The sequence below is a fragment of the Labrus bergylta genome, chromosome 16 (assembly GCF_963930695.1).
Source record: "Labrus bergylta chromosome 16, fLabBer1.1, whole genome shotgun sequence".
Taxonomy (NCBI): domain Eukaryota; kingdom Metazoa; phylum Chordata; class Actinopteri; order Labriformes; family Labridae; genus Labrus; species Labrus bergylta.
The window spans coordinates 23,697,441-23,718,269 of NC_089210.1; the positions used below are offsets into that span (position 1 = coordinate 23,697,441).

At 40.3% G+C, this 20,829-nt stretch overlaps 3 protein-coding genes across 6 annotated transcripts; 2 read left to right on the forward strand and 1 right to left on the reverse strand.

The window, feature by feature from the left end:
- Window positions 1-248: 248 nt before the first annotated feature.
- On the reverse strand, window positions 249-8,011 carry LOC109994147 (5-hydroxytryptamine receptor 3A). Of its 3 annotated transcripts, none has more exons than XM_020647364.3 (9): window positions 7,623-8,011; window positions 3,814-3,959; window positions 3,619-3,663; window positions 3,430-3,536; window positions 3,160-3,329; window positions 1,856-1,980; window positions 1,485-1,695; window positions 1,237-1,398; window positions 249-1,108 (listed from the first exon to the last, which is right to left on the reverse strand). In XM_020647364.3, the coding sequence occupies exons 2-9, from the start codon at window positions 3,907-3,909 to the stop codon at window positions 852-854; spliced, it is 1,173 nt and encodes a 390-aa protein (XP_020503020.1). In that variant the 5' UTR covers window positions 3,910-3,959; window positions 7,623-8,011; the 3' UTR covers window positions 249-851. The 3 variants fall into 3 exon arrangements, with proteins under 3 accessions (XP_020503020.1, XP_020503003.1, XP_065820652.1); XM_020647347.3 differs by lacking the exon at window positions 7,623-8,011 and adding an exon at window positions 4,061-6,109; XM_065964580.1 differs by lacking the exons at window positions 3,619-3,663; window positions 7,623-8,011 and adding an exon at window positions 4,061-6,109.
- On the forward strand, window positions 6,767-12,734 carry LOC109994168 (inward rectifier potassium channel 16-like). Its single transcript, XM_020647376.3, has 2 exons — window positions 6,767-6,917; window positions 10,907-12,734. Exon 2 carries the CDS (start codon window positions 10,935-10,937, stop codon window positions 12,081-12,083), a length of 1,149 nt encoding a protein of 382 aa, XP_020503032.1. The 5' UTR covers window positions 6,767-6,917; window positions 10,907-10,934; the 3' UTR covers window positions 12,084-12,734.
- Window positions 12,735-14,275: 1,541 nt separating this feature from the next.
- Window positions 14,276-20,198, forward strand: LOC109993889 (inward rectifier potassium channel 2). 2 transcript variants are annotated; one of them, XM_065965044.1, is made up of 3 exons: window positions 14,276-14,588; window positions 16,202-16,279; window positions 16,830-20,198. In XM_065965044.1, the coding sequence occupies exon 3, from the start codon at window positions 17,072-17,074 to the stop codon at window positions 18,386-18,388; it is 1,317 nt and encodes a 438-aa protein (XP_065821116.1). In that variant the 5' UTR covers window positions 14,276-14,588; window positions 16,202-16,279; window positions 16,830-17,071; the 3' UTR covers window positions 18,389-20,198. The 2 variants fall into 2 exon arrangements, with proteins under 2 accessions (XP_065821116.1, XP_020502670.1); XM_020647014.3 differs by lacking the exon at window positions 16,202-16,279.
- The last annotated feature ends 631 nt before the right edge of the window (window positions 20,199-20,829 follow it).

Here is a 20,829-nt window from a genome sequence, read left to right on the forward strand (position 1 = left end):
CAAAGAATTCCACCACAGGGTGCCAATAGCCTATATCGGTAATGTTTTGCGCCCCATGTACAGTACATAGTCTAGTCCTTATAGCAGCTGCCGTGGGTTTGAATCCGACCTCGGCCCTTTGTCGCATGTCGTCCCCCATACTCTCCCCCCAGCATTTTATGTCTCTATACAGCTGTCCTACCTCATAAAGGCAACAATGGCAACCAAGAAAACCAACACAATCCATGCAGATCATCCAACACACACAATTACGTTTTAAAGATCACTTTTAATGTTTAATTAATTACCTTTTATTAACTTTGAATGAATAGTGGACATAAAGTAAACAGTATTTTGAAACATGTAGCTCAAAATAACTGCCTTCAACATCATCACCTTGGAGTCAGTGGAGAAACAAGTGCAGCGGGTTAACCACTAGAGGGCACCAAAGGACAGTCAGTGCTAGGCAGTTTCTGCGTACCATTCATTGCTTTTCTTGAATATGAAATTACAAATTGATTATGATAATCACTGCCAAACATTTTGACTCAGAGGTTTAATTTAGGTTGATATGATTCAATTAGGGATAAAATTAAATTAAGAGTGAAAACTACATTTATTTTATTTGTTTTACCAGAGAAAGGCTAACACAATCTGACATCAGAGACAAACTTCAGGTACAAATTGGCACACTATATTAGGCATATACAAATTAATTTGAAGTCAATCAAATGTAAAAAGTGTATGCTGTAATGTGTATCAGTCTTCTTATATTTGCATTGGAATTTCAAATATGTGAAGTCTAATGAAAGTATTATTATAGTATTTCAAGCAAGTTTTGGCATGCATTAATTCACATTCAGCTTGTTCTATCAGTACCAGAATTCAAAGTGATTGACAGTACATTTGTACAAAGTCATCACACAAAACATGGCAATAAAATACGCGGTGCCAAAAAACAAATAGAACCAGAAAAATATCTTGTCCGCTTTTTGGGCAATCTTCTGATACTGCTCACTCTCCGCCTTCTGTGCTTTGAGATCTTCCACGAAGTCGACCAACGTCTTGAGCATTCCACTGTCTCCCTCAGAGGCATTCAGCTTGATCACGCTAATGTCAGCTTTGACTTCTGCAAGGAATGAAGAAGCAGTCAGAGCAGGTAACGCAATGGTTTAAGCATAAATGCAAGACTTGGTCAAGTCCAGAAATGCTCTATGTCAAAAGCTTTTCCCCAAGTAATGCAAGACTCTTTCTCACCTTCATCCTCGGTTTCTGCCTTGTTTCCTGTGTTTTCTTGCCTTGAACCTTTTTTGGACCAGCAGGAAAAAATAAGACTACCATTGTTGGCCAACCCTGTCAGCATCATAGACACCAACATGCTCAACACCAAGAGGACTAGACAAATACAGAAGTGGGTTCCTGCGGCACAGACAGAGAGACAGACGGTTGGTATTATGTTGTTCGTTAATTTAGTAAGTGAATGAGTTGATTTGTGTCTGACTGACTGATGATTGGGCCGCACGTGCTGTCTCCAGGGAGCTCATCGTTGAGGATGATAAGGAACATGGTGAAGCTGAGGACCAGAGTGACCTTGAAAGAACAGCGTTCTCCGCCTCCCAGCGGCAGAGCGAAGCTGACCACATCAGCCAAGACGAGGAGAATACTAGGCAGCATTAAAGTTATGAATGGGTTGAGATATTTGACTGATAACTCAACCTGAGGAGAAAAACAGACACAAATTCAATTTGCAGAACTAGACTGTGGTTGAAGAAAGTGGTAAATATTTACTATTTAAACATGTAATGGTGTTTCCATTATGATACCAATACTTTTAATACATACTGCATAAATAAATCCTGTATGTTAACCATCTTACCAAGATGTAATTGCGGTCATCTCTATGTTCTTGTTGTAGGAGGGATATGCCATCTGTTTGCCAATCTCCATGGCTACCATCAATCATCACCTGGTTTGAGTGGAAGTTCAGTTTTGTACCACATTCTGGAAGAAGAAAAGTCTTCTTTAGTAGGGCTCTTCACAGAATTACTCATAGCCCTCTCTCAAATATGACAGACTCATAATGGGCAGGGGCAGATTCACAGGGGTGGTCATGGGTATCACGGGCCCCCCTCAATTGGATCTTATTGGCCACCCCAGGTGCAACCCCCCAAATCCTAAACTGTGATTAGCTATTTGCCTTGTCAGAACTGGGACTGCAAAATCAACTACTGAGGCTGTGTATCAACCAAGCTGCAGAATCCCCATCAGAGTCTGGATCAAAATGCCAATTTGTCAGCAGAAATAAACATGTTGATTCTAGAGATTAAATGTACGATAGGTTACTTTTGCCAAATGACTCATCCATTTTCAGTTATATTAAGGCTAAGAGTTATGCATAATTTGGCATAATTGGGGGCGTGGCTGATTTGACTATTAGGTGGGCGCATTGTAGCTGTTTGCCAGGATGCTATGACTTCGTTTCTAAATCCCATAACTGACTTTGAACCAGTGGATGTGTTCGTGTTAAAGGGGCATCGATAGATCTGTGGGCGACCGGAAAATGTTAATTTGGAGGACAGAGGAGAAACCAGCAAAAAATGTGAAGTCCTTGGCAGCACGAGCTCTGACACAGACGGCTGCAAGACGAAACGACACCAGGTGAAGCTCTATTTTCAAACAGTCCCCTGGGGTCTAAATAAAACATCTGTGGTGTGCTTTGGTCAAAATATAACATGAATCAAGCACCAGAGGAGGTTTGTGACCCTGTATAAACCAGCTCTCTCAGAACATTCCGTTTTGGTGTGTGTGTCTCTTTAGATGCAATGATCCCCCCTGAGTTTTCCCAGTAGACATCCTTCTACTCTATGCGCAAAAGGTTTGTTCTAGGCTGGGGATGGAGTCCATGGGTGGAGATATCCAGCTTGTGACATAACAAACTGAGAAAATTTGAAACGGAGCACTTTTCTCTGTGTTGTAAGACTTATGCAGACTACAAACAAAAGACTGGATGGATTTAGTTCACATTTTGTGGGTCAGTATAGACACTCATATGTTCAAAAACACTGTAAAAGTGGATTTTTCATAATATGTCCCCTTTAATTAAATTGTACCACTGAGTAAGTTTAATAATACAATTGTAAAAACATTTTTTAAAAAGTATAATGAAGTATCTTGGCTCACCGCCATCGCTCCAGGTTTGGATGGCAACAGGGCAACTATCACCAGCGAAGGGGAAGTTGAACAAGTTGATTTCGCAGTTGATCTTGGCATTTATAATGACAGAGTGCACCACTGTGCCGTTCCAGAATAACAACAGATCACTGGAGCTGTGCTTCATGGTGGATGATATTCTACACAGGTGAGACACAGATGAGTCAGACTAACATCAAAAAAACAATCATGAATTCTTTATTTAGAGTTTGATGATTTTATGCTCTGTAACTGACTGACCCATTTGTTACAAGGATCTCTGGAGTCCAGACATTTTTTACTGGAAGGGTGACTTTATCAAACAGGTAATCAGATCGGTTCCACGCCAACTCTTCATCCCTCCACAGCTGTGGTTCAAGATCAAAATGAATGTTTATGAAACAGACTCTAAATGTATTTCAGTCAATTTGGAAAAACTTTGATGCTTACGAGATCAGCTCGAATTTGACTTATCAGCATGAGTTCCTTAGTGTTCTATTAAAAGAGACAGCACATGTTGTTAGTACGAAAACTATTAAAGTTCAGATGGAAATCTTATCACATTCAAGTTGGGCTTCAAATGATTGCACTGGTGAAAAGGGTTAACAACTTTACCACAAAAGCATCTACAAGCACAATACTTACAACGGACAGAGTTTGGTACTCAAGGAAAGGCACTTCAATAACAAGGGAGCAGTTTTCACTCTGTGGTTGAGATAAGTAGCCTCTCTTCATCAACATTTCAGCCAGACATCTGCGGGTTTTGCAGGTAGATTCAGCATGCCAACACCCTGAAATAAGAGATCAAATGTGAGCTAAAGATCTGAACAGTTTCACTAGAATGCTCTTTTCTCTATTTTTCACAGATATACAGTAAGTGAGAGACACTTACCTGTTGTTTGAAGAATCAGTAAGAGTACTGCCTTCCACACGCTGCTGGTGCAAAAACTCAACATTTTTTTGACTGCTTCCTTGCAGGAATGAGGCTATCACAGTGCTAGCTTTTTTTATCATCCGCTTTCTCTAGGTATCGGCCAGACTTGATACTTAAATAGTCCTGTCTGTGACGTTTAATCACACATAGTCCATTCAGGAACATCGCAAGACAATACCACCGGTCCACAATTGTGTGTAAGAAGACATTGTTTTATTAATCACGCTAAGTTTTTTGCAGCTTACCCGTCATTGATCCTGTGTAAACAGTCCAGATAGAAATGCAATTACTCTTAATCTCTGTGTACCTTTGAGCAGGTACAGGTGGCTCCACCTGTCATTTTTCATTACAGCCGGCCATGCTGCTCTACATTACAATGACACTGTGGTTGTAAGACGGGACAGTGACCTTAAGCTGCCAACAATGGTCGGCAGGAGTTCGTCTCAAAGACAAAGACTTGTATTTGTGTTGTGGCTTCAGAGTAAAGTCTGCGTGTCTTCTTACAGTATGGCCATTAAAAACACTCTGTTGTTCTGAAAGCTGAAGGATCATTTCATATTATCATCAGACTTTATGACTCAAATGGTGATTAAGTTATATAAAGCAAACTAGAGCTGTGATATAACTTGGGCTGCACTGCCACTGCATTTATGTTTATATTTTAGAGTTATTACAGCCTGGTGGAGGTGTGAGCTTTAACATTTGACATAGGCTACTTGTACTAAATTATAAGAATAACTCACAGAATGACACAGTCTGGGGTTGTAATCTTGAACAAAAGTAATTTATTTACGGTTCAAATTAATATGTTGTACATCTTTTCTTTATTGTCCTTGAATGAATGAACATGTTTTATTGGTATAACCATAACTTTATTCATATGTCACAAAAAGACTAGGAAACCAATTTGGAATGGAAACATAGTCACCATGATAGCACTTTACGTCTCATTTCCATTTTTTAGGGGTAGCAAAATTATTTTGAACCCTTCATACCCCGTGATAGTGTGTGCTACATACTTTTCAGCTACATAAATGGGCTTTTTCCGGACTACTGGACCATTGCGTAACTGGTTCTTTTATCTGAAATGTGTTTCATACCTGATTGACCTTTGTCTGTCAGAGCAGAGGTTATCACCATGTGGTCTAAAATATGTCAGACAAACAGCACACTTCACTGCTCTCGAGGTTGTTCAGGCTGTCTCTTATGCCGGTCCCTCGACCTGCTTCCCGTCTTCCTTGATTTCTTTCTTTTACTCACTGGGAAAACAGATGGGAACTGTTTTCCCATTGAGTACCTGTAATATCTACAACCTTGTCTCATATCCTCAATTAAAAATCACTCCTAATAAAGCCCACTATGAATAAAACTCCCCAAGTCTTTCCCCCCCTAATATATGATCACACCTATTTGATATCATTATTATGACAAGCAAAGAGCGTGTCAGGAAAGCGGGGGGAGTGGCTGCAGGTGCAAACCCATGGGTATCTTAAATTACCACAAAAATATCAAGCGATAGATAGTGAAAGGGGAAAAACAAAGAAATATTGAGGATGAGGTACTAAACAATACAATAAAACAAATATAATAAAGCCATTAAAAACGACTCCATATAGAAGAACACAAAAACCAAAATGAGACCAAAAAAACCCAAAGAGCCAAAAAGCAACTACAGAAACATCACCTAAATAAAATTCACTCAGCTAAGTCTTTCTCCAATGAACAGAGCCTGTTAATGTCCATGTATGTCTCTGTGCTTGTCACATATTATGTGCCATTAAATTCATGGCTGCTTTACTCAGATCAAAAGAAAGGATGGTAGCTTCGGCATGTTTCCTTTATATTTCAGATTACAGATGTTGTTGTCTTGTTAGCCTGAAGTGCTGGCCTCACGTGGTGCATGACACTCCAATCAATAAATCAATAAATAGTCATGTAGTTATGCAGTTTATAGGTTTTATTATGTACTGTTGTAAAGGAAGTGACACTATTTTCTTCCAGCCGACGCTTGCACTCATTCATTTTTTCAGCTTCTGCCTGTAAATGACAGGCCTGTTATTTCTAGGTTATCTCTCAGAGGAATGTCTCTTATCTGTGTCTTCACACATCATCCTGAAGAAACCCAATACAGGATGATTCAGGTAGACGTCAGAGGGTCCTGTTCTATTTTTAAAAAAACACCACAAGACTGTTTTGATGTTGTCGATCCTCTTCCTTACAGCCAGTGGTGCTCTTATGACTGCCGTAAATGTGCTTTAAAAGTCAGCGTGTACCGGCGGTTCCTCAGTGATCTCTGCGGTCTTATCAGAATCAAGTTGAGGACGAGCGAGACAAAGAAAGTCCCTGTGCCAATGGCTGGGATCTCTACCTGATGGAGTAAAGGTTAACTTTTTTGTCTAATGACTCACAGAAAATACAAAGACAAATGACTTTTATATACGCTGCTAAATAGCTTAACAACCTACAAATCATCAGTATTTATCTGCCCTTATCATTAATGACTGTTCAGATTACACACGTTTTATTTCATCATCCAGAAAAAGTTACCACGTAATGAGGACCTTCAAGGTTTGTGCATGAAAGGAAAATATTCCATGGGTCATAAATTCTTCCACATTGTCCAATAAGATTACAGTGGGAAGTGCGATATTAGAAGAAACTGAGACTTTGCCTCAGGACCAGGCCGGCCCCCCCAACACTCTGCAGCAGGCTGAACACAGAGGTGACTTGAACTGTGGCAACATATATCGCTCAATGCTTGGCAGGTTCTGATGGGCTGATGTGACACCTGACAACTTTAAATCCTACTCTGCAAGTAAGTTGAATACTTAAATACACACAAAATATTCAGAATGTTTGAGGTAAGAAGAGTGTGTCAAACATTTTTCAAGACATCTTAAGTAGCTAAATTAATCCAAAAACAGCTGAGTAGGTACAAATATCTATTCAGCCCAACTCTTAAGAAAGTAAAAGGGTTCAGCGAGCAAGGGGGGAATAAACTGACCATGAGATGTAACAATGAAATATTCTAAATCTTCTGCTTATTAAAGAACGTAACAGCGCTTCTGAATTATCACCATGAACAGAAGAGACCTCATTAAAGATGACAATACGCCATCAAAACAAAGAACTTTTTCATTTCCTTTATGTCTAATGTTTCCATAATGTGCTTTGTTGTGCATTTATATAGAATATGGGAAATCATTGCTATGATTTAGCACAGAAAGTGCATTTATTTTGCATTAGAAAATCATGATTAAGATATTTTGAGCATGTCAAAGAGTCCAACAAAAAAAAAGGTGTTGCAAGAAAAAAGTCAAAACATCTATTTTACAATTCTATCTGAGGAATATTGATCCAAACTGCAGTATAAAGCAAAGACTGCTATGTCAGAAGATCTCAGAGGATTAACAGTGTGTCTTAAAGGTGGACATGAAGTCAAGAGAAGGAAGTGCATATAGGTCGAAACAGGACGAATTTACCACACATGCAAAGTTGCCATGATATGTCAGCCACGTACCTCAAGTTTTGGTAGTTTTCCTTGCTGGCTCCCTGTGCAAAGAGTACTGGAGGGTGGGCAGATAGGCCCCAGTGACATTTTTTAAGATCATCTACAGTCCTTTAGCCTGTTCCCTGTCCATGCACTCACTGCCTGCTGTATAAAAAATCAAGCTGCAGCAGTCTGAAACCTGGGACACTGCAGCTTACGAGTCAAGCATTTGCCTACTTATAAATGCATGGTTACTTGATAACTTGCTATCCTTGCACGCTCTCTTCGATTCTATCTAAGGAAACATTCTGAATCAATGCAGAATAAATAGTGATAAGAGATGGGACAACATGTTATGCTGGAATTTTAACTGCTTTCTCGTTTTTTGGCATCACTGAAAATGTCAGTTTTATGACTCTTTCAGCCGCAATTGACCCACAAAACTTGCACAACAAGAGTCTGAGCTTCAGTTGAAGGTCTCATGCATGGGTGCCATGTGTTGATTGACTTTGTACCAGACAATAGAAGCCAAGCTACAATAAAATCTTATTTTGATTGACATTGACCTCACTGACGGGAACACTGTATTTTGTCCGGCACTTTTGCACAAACAACAAGTTTATGGATAAGATTGTTTGGCTCCACAGTCACACCACAGGAGGTGTGAAATTAAACTTTTGTGAAGCTGATTGTCATAAACTCAGATTAACATCAGTTACGTGCTGTCTGGGGATTTATTTAAGCAATAAAAACTCTATAAAAGCCTGATTGACACATTGCAAGGAAGTACACGGCGTAAGAAATGTATCGATCAGTGACTGTGCTTACTCAACACTCAAACAAGAACTTGATAAGGTGCCTTTTATCAGTCACAAGGAGCCGTCAGAATAATGAAGTGCTGTATAACACACAGATAACAAAATGTCCTGACTCTGGATTGTTTCACTGGATAGAAGGGGATGTGGTTAAAGTTTGACATTTGAGGAAAAATTTGGAGGTGAAAACTGTTAGAGGTGGTTAGAGGGTAATCATTAACCCTCATGAGGACAAACATAAATTCAGGTTTTGCTTAATTAACCATGAGACACTTTCAGATCATAGGGTAGATTGTTTATGAGCATCTAAAAAAGAGGCACACTTTCATTTCTCGTTTCTCTCTAACAAGTCAGTTTAGGAGTGCCATTGTGTTGTCGTGGGTCACATTTTAATTTTTGTTTTTTTAACATATATTTGGGTAACCTGAGTGTCTACCAACCCACAAAATATGAAATAAATCAATCCAGTCCTTTGTTTGTAGTCTGCATAAGTCTTAGAAACACAGAGAAAAATGCTCATTTTCAAATTTGCTCAACTTGTGATGTCACCAAGGATCAACCTTTCCTCCATGTTTCTTGATAATGTCTTAATTATCTAAACCTATAGTAATAAAAGTAAACAGTAAAAGAAACACACATTAGCCAACACTAAGGCTTGGATTGAGGACATAGTCCAGCCTGGGGAGCCACCTTCACATCCTAGACCTGGATTTTCATCAACAAGATTTTATAGGTTTTAGAACAAAACAGCCAGTTTAACAGGTCAGGTTGTCGATGTGTAACAGTTTGATACGCCAATTTTCACCGGTTTTCCTTCAACAGGTCACAAGGATCATAGCGCCTTTATATGTCTGGTATGTTTGGCAGTAAAATTTAATCACTTCTGGTTTTAGACGAGGAATAAAAGTGAGTTAAACCGAAGAACTATATTCTACAACATAGATTCTGCTTGTCTTAATACTTTCCAGACGCTGCGTTTTTTTTAAAAGCTGCAATTTTTTTTTTTTTTTTTTACTTAGCTTAATTAAAAAACGTCTGTCTCTTTACACAGCTATATTGTATGCATTAAAGTGTTAATGGTAAGCTTAGTAGAAAAACTGTTTTGCACCGTGTCCAGACTAAGTGAACGTCTGGTAAATTATCAACAGGTTAGAAACTTGTGCTCTTGAAGTCGCCTACATTTTTCACACCCTGAGCAGCAGACATTGCTCAAGTCATTCACTGCTGATAGCCTGAGGCACAAAGTGACCTACGCTGCTTGCTCAAACATGAAGGGTTCAGCTTTACAAACAAGTCCGGGGGCCTTTTACACTTTAGCCACATGTAATGAGGAAGATGCTGTCCTTTTCGCCTATGCATGAGTCCACTTTTTCGACATAAACTTGACAATATAACTAATCATTGATTGATTGATTACACTTTTTTTTTGATTGATTAAATTTATTTTAGACATATCAAATAAAATCAAACATATCAAAAATACAAAACAAAATGAAAAGCATGAAAATACAATAAACAAAAAACTATGTTCAAATTATTTCACAAAAAAAAAAAAGAAAAAGCAAATTACATATATTCAATTGATATGCCTGAAAAGGAATAGGAAGAAGTATAAAACTTATTTAATCTTACCCCTTTTCCACAGCTCAACAATTAATATTTATTAAATTAAATTCCTATGTTCCTTATAATCTCTCTCTATATACAATCTATCTATATACAATTTGTTTATATTTATATACAAAGTGTGACTAGTAGTAGCAGTGAGCTTTTGTAAGTGGTCCCCCAGACCGCCACACAGTAATTTAAATAAGGTAAGATCATTGAACAGTAGAGAAGTGGATCTGTTGGGTCTGAATCCATATTGGCTGTCAGTTAGTAAGTTGTGTTTTTTGATAAATTTGTTTAGTCTGTCAGCAAAGAGTTTTTCAAAGATTTTTGAAAATTGAGGAAGCAGTGAAACAGGCCTGTAGTTTGTGAAGTGGTGTTTGTCTCCAGTTTTGTACGGCGGTATAACTTAAGCAATTTTCATTTTTCTTGGGAATTTACCAGTTTTAAATGATAAGTTACAGATGTGCGTTAGTGGTTTTGCAATTCCCTGAATGACCTGTTTAACTATTCTCATGTCAATGTCATTATATCATCAACCGTCACTGTGAATATACATATATGTATATATATATTATTTAATTTAAATGATCAATATACACACACTTATTTATGTAAATACTGTAATTGACATCTTAATTGACCATCTGTCACATAACTGCATTTTACTCATCATGTTACTTCAGCATCTTTTGCACTATTCACCACTGCACTGTTTCATGTTTAGTCTTGTAAATATTAGTCCTTTCTTATTATGTTTATTGTTGATATTTAATGTTGTACCTGCACATAAGAGAGCACAGTTCACCAAAGTTAAATTCCTTGTGTTGTGTAAGCATACCTGGACAATAAATCTGATTCTGATTCTGATTCATTTCTGTCTTTCTGCAGGAGCCTGAAAGGTTAAAGCCTGGTCAAAATGAGCTCAGAAAGAGGCGAGCAGGTTGTCGTCGATACCTACTACACCACAGTCCACACACTTGGCAAGGAAAATGACGGCAAGCGGCTCCGCTACATGCAGAAAGACGGCCGCTTCCCGGTCGTTTTCCAGAAGGCCCCTGGAGACTGGAGCCCGTACTTTATGGACATCTTCACAACGCTTGTTGAAATCCGCTGGAGGGTGATGTTCCTCATCTTCTCCCTCTCTTACATCCTCTCTTGGATCTTTTTCGGCCTCTGCTATTGGCTCATTGCATACATACACGGAGATGTAGATGATCTGGATAATGCACCGTGCGTGGAAAACGTGCGGGGCTTCACCGGAGCCTTTCTGTTCTCCATGGAGACGCAGGCGACTATTGGCTACGGCTTCAGGGGGATGACTGAGAACTGTATCGTGGCCATTATCGTTGTGACGGTTCAGGATGTGTTCAGCTGCCTCCTTGACACCATTATCATTGGTATTGCTGTTGCTAAAATGGCATCTGCTCGCAAGAGAGCTCAGACGGTGGGTTTTAGCAGCTGTGCCGTGGTCAACCTGCGAGACGGGGTTATGTGTCTGTCATGGCGACTTGGAGACTTCAGAGGGAATCACATCCTGGACGGTGTCGCCCGGGCTATGGTAGTCCGATATGTGAAAAAGTCACAGGGGTCCATTGTGATGTCATACCAGGACCTGGACATCCAGAATCGAGACATTGTCCTCGCCACACCGGCCACCATTATCCACAAGCTGGAGCCTGAGAGTCCTTTCTACAGTCTGGGCCCTGATGCCCTGCAGGAGGAGGACTTTGAGCTGGTGGTGTCTTTCACCTACACCGGGGACACTACAGGAATGCTCCACCAGACGAGAACCTGCTACAAACCCACCGACATCCGCTGGAGTCAGCGCTTCCAGGACATGCTTAAAGTAGGGAAGAAGCATTACACGGTGGACTACGCTCGCTTCAATGAGACCACGTGGGTCCAGGTTCCTCAGGTTAGCGCGGAAGAGTTTCACAGGGGGAGACGTCCTGCAGTGGGGAATCAGTACCACCGCCCTCTCTTTACATCAGAAAAGACAAATGGACACACTTACCATGTGAATAATGACATCACTGAGGAGGTGATGCACCAAACTAGTTTGTAGCTTAAACAACCAGAAATATACTTTTTCTAAATTGTAATAACCAGTGGACTCCTACAGGTTTTATGAATGTAACAATGTGATACAATGTACTCCTGTAAATATATTTATGTGTCTTTACAGCTTTTTTATGCATAAGCAGCAATTCTTTGCTTAACATTAGTAAGGCAGCAGGCTACCGGCTAGCATGACGCAGCAGAAGCTTTCATATAAGAACAGGCAAGCCTTAGCCTAAATCATAAGCAGCATAAAATAAATTGCTTGATATAAGTAGCCTACTGGTTGGCTTAAATGAAATTCAGAAGGGCAAGTATGTTTTTAGTGTGAAGCCTTTAGGTTTATGTTGCATTGTAGTGCCGCGCATCCTTTCAAATTCCCATTCAATAATCACTGAAGAAAAATGACTATATGTGAAATGACCTTTTTTTGGCATGTAAACCTTTTGTAATTTTAATATTTGTTAGCACCCAAAATGTGGGAAGTTTTGCTTATTTTGTCATAGATGTTGGAGTTTCTCAACAGATGTAAACAGGCAAACAAAGAGCATCAAGCACTGATACTGTTGGGAAGGTTAGAGTATTATACTTGAATATTTTTTTTAACACTTTTTATGCAGCACTGTGTTTTAATAAAAATCTGTTTTGGTAAAAGTGAGCTCACCATATTATTCCTGTCAGTTATACTGAATGTGAAGTTTTTAAAAGATAGCCCTCTGGGGTACAGCGTCTCATTTTCAAGGGGTTCTAACCCAAATTCAAAGTTATACACAAACTGAAGCCAAAACATTTTGATCACCACCTGGTGGCAAGTTTCTGTATAGGCACTGTAAAGGTCTTGAATGTTACACCTGCCATGTAAACATTTGGGCTGAATAAAAAACTCAAAGTACTCATCAAATACAGATGTTTTTTTTTGTCATTTTTGTTTTTTAAAGTGTGCACACCCCCTTTGCATAACTCCTTATTCACTTAAACCATATGCACATTAACAACGACCCCCTCCTGTACCTATCACTGACCTGAGACCCTTGTCCATCCTGTCAATCAAACAATACCCTGTGCCTCAGTTCTCTGGACTGCTTGTTTATAATTTTAGCCACACACACCCATATACATACACATAGAGCTAAAGTTCAATAAATGAGTGGCATCTCAAAGAGAGTGAGTGTCAGACTGGACTCATTACTGGCATTTCCTGTTCTTACCTGTTAACCTGTGGTATCTGCATCATCATCAGAAACCATCACCTGTTTCACATAAAGCATATCAGACCCATGTATGTTAAAATGTCATTATTTGTGTGTAGTGGTAGAGGTTTTATATTTGTCAGTGGATGAGCCTAATTCTTTAAAGAATACATGTGTGCATATTTTGTGTAAAGAGCAGCAGACACCTACAATGAGGCGACGCCTGACAGCTGGTTCAGGCAGTAAACTCGAGCTGCTCTGATTTCACACTTGACATGCGACAGTATCAACAATCACCTGACACCACCTCCTTCCAATTAGCGGTCTATTTAAGCTGCAATATTTCCAGTCTCTCCCTCTGCTCTTCCATTGCCAGCTCTGCCCTGCACCAGTTACTGCACTCTTGCTCAGCATCCACCTGTAGACTCCGACTGTGGTGGGGGTGAAGATATACTTTCTATATAACTTCTCAAATTTCTGCATGTAAATGCAAGCTGTGAGGAGTGATTAGGTCGGAGCCAAACACAAACTACAATATATTCTGCTGCAATAAATATTTAAATCGACTGAATTGTTGCAGTCATGTGCAAACTTAAATTTTAAGGATTTATTTTATACACATTACTTTCATTCAAGCTTAAATCTCACTTCATGACAGTGGTTTTATTACAAAAAGGAAACTACTTTTTTTATATTTTGACATTAATGTGTAAAATATGCTATTTTAATTTTAAAATTGTATTATTAATATAGGAATCTCAAGACCCCCATGTGGGATCCACTGTGCTCAGCCTTTTTTTCATCAAAATATACAACAAGCAATATGGCGTTCTTCGCAGTTTATAAAGTTAAAACTCATGTCCACATTCAAATTAAGTAAAGGTTTTCCTTGTACAACTCTAAAACACGACATGACTTGATGTGACGCATGTTCCAGGTGAATTAGCTTGTGTGGCTCTACACTGCCACCTTGTGTTCACTCAACACACTTAATATCACTCATCAGTGATGGTGATCACCGATTTCACCATCAAAGTAGGCCTGTACTCCCTCGAACAGGCGCTGCAGCATCCTATTGGCCGCTGGCCGGATGGAGGCGGGGATAGGCACACGTGTTTAAAAAGTCTGTCTTTGCATCCTCAAACATCTTCCTCAGTATTACTGGAGAGGGTTATGGCAGGATTTTCCGCGCCAGACGTGAAGCTTAGTGAACATAACAAAAGAGCAGTACGAAGAAAAGGGAGAGTGCAGTGTGCAAAACTGGCACATATGGGAATTATCACGACAAGAAGACGGCAGATATGCACAGAGAGGACCAACAGGTAGGTGTAATAAGCTGGACATAATAATACCTGTTACGACTGTGATGTAGCTCGGGAGAAAGACTTTTATCAAATGGTAGATAGATATGAGTCAGTAATATAGACTACATGCTGTCTGCAATAACTGATGTGATCTCATGTCCATACTGATGATCTGTAATAAGAACATCATCTTTAAATTTATTATAATTATAATTAATTATATTATTGGCTGCGTATTTTATACACCTGCTAATTGATGTTTCAGCTCGTATCCGGTCCAAATCTGTGCTCGTTTTAAACACTATTACGTCATAACTATTTAGCTCATGAAGCTCAGTGCATCTGAACTCTCAAATACTTCAACGATCCTGTAGAATGAAACTGATGAAATGGAAATAACTGAAGTTAATAATTTGAAATCACGAATACAATCTGCAGAAGCTTACAACAATCTGCGGGGTGATTGGCCAAAGTTATTGATTTGTGTAATAATAAATAGAGCAGCTTTATGTAACCAGTTTCCATCTGCCTCAGCTGTCGGCTCTAAAGGAGAACACATGCAAAACAAACAATCACAGTTTGTGCAGCCCTCTGTCACCATTTTTTTTTTTACCATCCAGCAACAATGAGAGCTGTGATATAGTGAGCAGATGAAACTCCAGCGAGGAGAAACTCAATAAAACTGTGTGACAGATCCATCGTGAGGCAGCGAGAGGGAGAGACCTCTGTTTGAAATGTGCTCAGTGTCAGAGCATCAACACCATAAAAAAAAGTCTGAGATTTGATTCTCACTGTATGGTCTGTGAAGTGTAGGCTGCTAAAGTTAGAAAGTACCACACAAATGTCCATTTAGCAGCCCTCTTCAACTTCACTTCTCTCATCATGCATTATACATATGTACATTCTATGCTTCAGTGCAGTCAAAAAACAAAACTTGTGAAAGAATGAAAAACTGGATTATTTGCTTGAAATAAGGTAGTTGACCTGGTCTAAACCCTGTGAATTTCTCATTTAATATTTGTGTATTAATGTAATTTGCTTGATGCAAAAAATGTGTTGAAGATGAATTCACTGTTTTAAACATGATGTAAAATCACTGGAATGCCATAAAGCAAATGATTTGGCACGCATTGATCTGTGAATGGACTGGGCCCCATATTCCCAATAGTATGCGTGACAGGTTGCTATTTGTAGTCGACCCAGCAGTGACATCATGAGTTTAGAAAAACAAAGAAGATGTGGGGGGATTTAGGATCGTGTCCTGCACAACTCAACCCACATGAAATTCAATCACTTTCAGTTCAGTTTCATTTAAACGCAACAGCATGATGGAATATGAAAAATGTTCTGATATTGCAAAGTGCTTTCAAAAGTGAAATTTGAATACTTTCTAAAAACAAAAGTAGGCCATTCGACTTCATGTCATAGTTTGTCTCTTTTTGGATTATTTGAGTTTCAGATGTGAGAGATGTCAAACCTGGAGGTGGGGAGTTATTTTGGCAAGAACAGAACATGCCCGGCTGACCGTGGCCTGTTGTAGCCTGTGGTGCTGCATTTTATTGGACCTTTCAGGCCACACACCGAGTCGATAGCTTTTCTAATTTAGCTGTCCTTGTGACTCTGTTACATAGGGTGCAAGGTTACCGTTTTCAGAGAAAGACAGCCATCCTCTAGGAAAAGCTGGAAACCCTCATGCAACCCCGCTGGTGGTGAGAATTAGTTTTGGTCATGCATGTGCGACCTGACTTTACTCTCAATAGCATGGAATTTAATAACATCTGAGAGTTTTTAAACAAGCTTTTAAACACAAGCAACATGTAATGCATTGCCGTCTCACTTATGTGTGTGCAGCGTGTGGGTACACTCCTACAAAGCTGCTACTTTGTACTAGCAGCTCGCTGGATTCACATGAACACGATCTTTAATTCGACTCAGCTCCCCAGTGACTAACATGCCTAATTAATACTTGCATTAAGCAGGGTAAACATCCTCTCCCACTTTGTCAGCTTTCTTAGTGCTTGAATTATATGTCTTATCTACTACTCTTAATGCTCAACAATATATTTCCTATGCTTTTAAAACCACACTGCATACATCGCTTAAACATTATCTGTGGATGCTGGCAGTGCGCAGCTAACTTTGAGTGTGCAATGCATTATTTAGACAGAAGGGAACCACACACCCACACACACTGATCTATGCTCTGGTTCCTGCCAATTACTTTAAACCTGTTTTTCTCTCTGCCCGTTATTTCCACAGCTCACTTCACTGATGAGGTTCAAAGCAGCCGTCAGTGAGGAGTGACCCGTCCTCATCAAAGGTGCACAGCACGCCTGCAGAAGCACAGGCCCAAGCCGCCCTCGTTTCCCCGCAGGATCTAGTTCCCTATTTCCAGCTGAGTTTGGCCCTTGGATCATTCAAAACTGTTTCTCCAACGCTTCTACCAAAAACTTAGACTGTTTTCCAAAGCAGATTCGGCCCAGCCCCCCCAGGCGGCAGCAATGGGGAGTGTGCGAAGCCACCGTTACAGCATTGTGTCCTCTGAGGAAGATGGCATGAAGCTGGCCGCCATTGCCGTCCCAAATGGCTACGGAAATGGCAATGTCAACAAGGTGCACACGGAGCACCAACATCAGAGCCGCTTTGTCAGGAAGGATGGCCACTGCAACGTGCAGTTTATCAATATGAGCGAGAAAGGCCAGCGGTACCTGGCAGATATCTTCACCACCTGTGTGGACATCCGCTGGCGATGGATGCTGCTCGTGTTCTGCCTTTCTTTCCTGCTTTCTTGGTTGTTTTTTGGCTTTGTCTTCTGGTTAGTGGCCCTCTCTTACGGGGACTTAGACAACGAGACTCAAATGTGCGTTTCCAACGTGGACAGCTTCACGGCTGCCTTTTTGTTCTCCGTGGAGACCCAAACCACTATTGGCTACGGCTATAGATATGTAACAGAGGAATGCCCTGTTGCGGTCTTCATGGTTGTCTTCCAAAGCATTGTGGGCTGCATCATCGATGCTTTCATCATCGGTGCAGTCATGGCCAAGATGGCCAAGCCCAAAAAGAGGAACGAGACCCTGGTGTTCAGCCATTATGCTACTGTGGCCATGAGGGACGGTAAACTTTGCCTCATGTGGCGCGTGGGGAACCTGAGGAAGAGTCACCTGGTGGAAGCCCACGTCAGGGCCCAGCTACTCAAGTCCCGCACCACCGCTGAGGGCGAGTACATCCCTCTGGATCAGGTGGACATTGACGTGGGCTTCGACAGTGGCATTGACAGAATCTTCCTGGTGTCACCAATCACCATCGTTCATGAGATTGATGAGGACAGCCCGTTCTATGAGATGAGCAAACAGGAGTTGGAGACATCAGAGTTTGAGATCGTCGTGATCCTGGAGGGCATGGTCGAGGCTACAGCAATGACAACGCAATGTCGGAGCTCCTACGTGGCCAGTGAGATCCTCTGGGGCCACCGCTTCGAGCCCGTGCTCTTTGAGGAGAAGAACTACTACAAAGTGGACTACTCACGCTTTGAAAACACATACGAGGTGCCCAGCACACCTGACTGCAGTGCCAGGGAACTAGCCGAGAGGAATTCCAATGCCTCCAGTCAGAGGAACTCCTTTTGTTACGAGAATGAGGTGGCTCTGGAAAAAGTGGAGTTGGAGGAGGAGTTTGAGGAGGAGGACAACAAGGAGATGAAGGGTGTTGAGGTCTTTGCACTTGAGGACACCAACACAGATGTGGTGTCGGACTCTGAAAGCAATCCAGACTCTTTGCCTTTGGAAACAAGGCCTTTAACGGCAGAATCAGAGATATGACTACTGAGATAAAGAAGAGTTAAACAATACTGCAGGGTGTGTTAAAACTAGCTTGAATTTGGTCCTGAATGCTGTTTAATGCAAGACTGTGATTTGAGTATGAAGTCCTCTATGCAAAAGATTAGCCATAAGACACCATGGGAAAACCTGACATACTGGTTGTTTATGGTGAAAGTGGGTAATACATTAAAGGGTTGCATGAAGCTTGAGGTATGAGATGGGTTACATGCCATCCCTTACACACTGTGAAGTCTGTCTTTAAATATTAGAAAGATATCCAAATTGGAAAAAGAAGCAAAACAAAATGTTTGCTAAAAAAACTGTGATGTATTATTTATTGAATTGCAAGTTCCCAACTTGAAATTTGTCAACAAGCATCTTCGGTACATTAGCTGATTTTTGGCCTTAATGTCACTAAAGGTTGTGACTCCTAAAATGACTTCAGTATATCTCATTTAAATAGTAAGAGATTTTATTTAAATGCCAACCTATATGTGATTTATTTTTAATTCAAAACTCGTATTCAAAAGGTACGTAAAATGTCACAACACCTGCGGTGTAAAGGTTTGTTAATGAGCTGGTCTCATAGCAAATAGCGTTGATGGTTCTGTTCATTGTGGTGGTCTTTGTGTTCTCATGATGCAACGCAGGACAAAGATATCTTTCACAAATGGCGAGCTCAAGTACTCTATGCTCATCAAACTATCATCTTGTCTAAGTACGGCCTCTTTTTGCAATGTGTGTGCCTTAAAAAAAAGAGTCAGTCCTGGTGGGAAGGTTTGGCTTCCAGTAAGCACACACTGCAATAGTTGTCGCAGAAAAACAAATAGAAACAAACATTAAAAGGTGATTCTCTGTGCAGTATGCTCATGCCCTTTCTTGAAGGTCTTCATGTTCTAATGTGCAATACAGGTCGATGGGAGAATGTGACAGGAAGTTCAGCCCCTGAGCCGAGGTTCTGAATGTTGACGATAAAGTGCTGCTAAGTTACATATTGTATGTTTAGAGGGAAATCTAGGAGCCAAAATGTATTATTTGTCTTTACAAGTATCCGTTTTGAAGATTGCAGTTGCAGCCTACGATGTGATTTGTAGATGTAGACGAGCATGATTCTGTCAGTGTGTTTTCCAAAGCTTTAGTGCACTTTTTCCTCACCAAAAAGCCCCCCAACCCTGCCCCCCACAAAAGCCAAATGTGTAAATATAAGACTCAACTATCTGTGAGTTTATGTTGGTTTGAACTTGTCCTCATCTAGCACAGGTTGGCTCTTGAAACGTTCAATCATTTGCTTTTGACTTAGTCTGCTTAATATTAACATCAGTGTTGACGTGCAGAATTCGGAAACATCCCAGGTAACCCTCACACTTCACCACTGCAGGTCTTGTGAAGTTAATTTGTCGTTTCTGAATGGGCCCTCGCTTTGTCTTTATAAAGAGCAGGTTTGTTGAGTACGATTTCTTGACTCCAGTCTTATGGAAGATTGAGCTTTAATTTTTATTTTTTTATTTTTTTTTTAGAAGGTTTTATTGTGGCACATTCACATTTTGTCAGTGGGAACCAGAACTCTTCTCTGCATCTCTGGTTAAGAAAAACTTCATAAAAAATGCTTTATCTGATCATTCATTGACAACTCTCCTGTCTTAGGTCTTTATTTTTCTACCAGGGTCTTCCCACCTTCCTGCACAAACCACAGACTGTACAGATTTTTTTTTATCTTTTGTAAATTATAAGGCAAATACTGTATATTGATATTGCAGTTGTTGAAAACTGTTTATGTCTTTTTTTTTTCAATAAAAATGCAACAAAATCATTATGAGGTTGACACAATGATTGTGAACAAGTGATACTGCGTCTATATTAGCTTTGGACTGTTAGCCACCTTTCTGTGGTCACGTGAGCTCAGCCGTGCTTCTGCAGCGTACTGTGCAAGATTTTTTTTTAATTTGCATTTTGACCCATACTGTGGAACATCTGGACATGCTGCTCCTGTTTCTGGAGCTGTGGCCCAAATTTCAGGCTGCTAGCTGTCAGAGCTCAAAACATCAATTACTCTAACCCACTAAAGTCACTCACTCCAGTGCTGCGAAGGTCCAAAGAGACCCCATGCCATATATCAGCCGGCTCTGCTGGAAGTCATTTCCAATGACAGCGGTGGAAAGAACATGCCATCCACTTTTCCTGGTCTCTATTATGAAACTGACAATAAGTGCATACAGAGCAACTTGTGTAGAATACACAGGGGGACTACTTTTAAACTTCCTATTACCCAAAGGTCACACAGTTTGAATTTGAGTGTGATTGGCTGATATCTTTTTCACTTTTTTTCAGAGATTTTTAAATAGAAAAAACTCAATTCTGTCAGTGTGATCTCTTGACACACAGATTACATAACACACCGATACTCTACGGAGGACGGAGCCAGGGTAGTGAGATCGCCGACC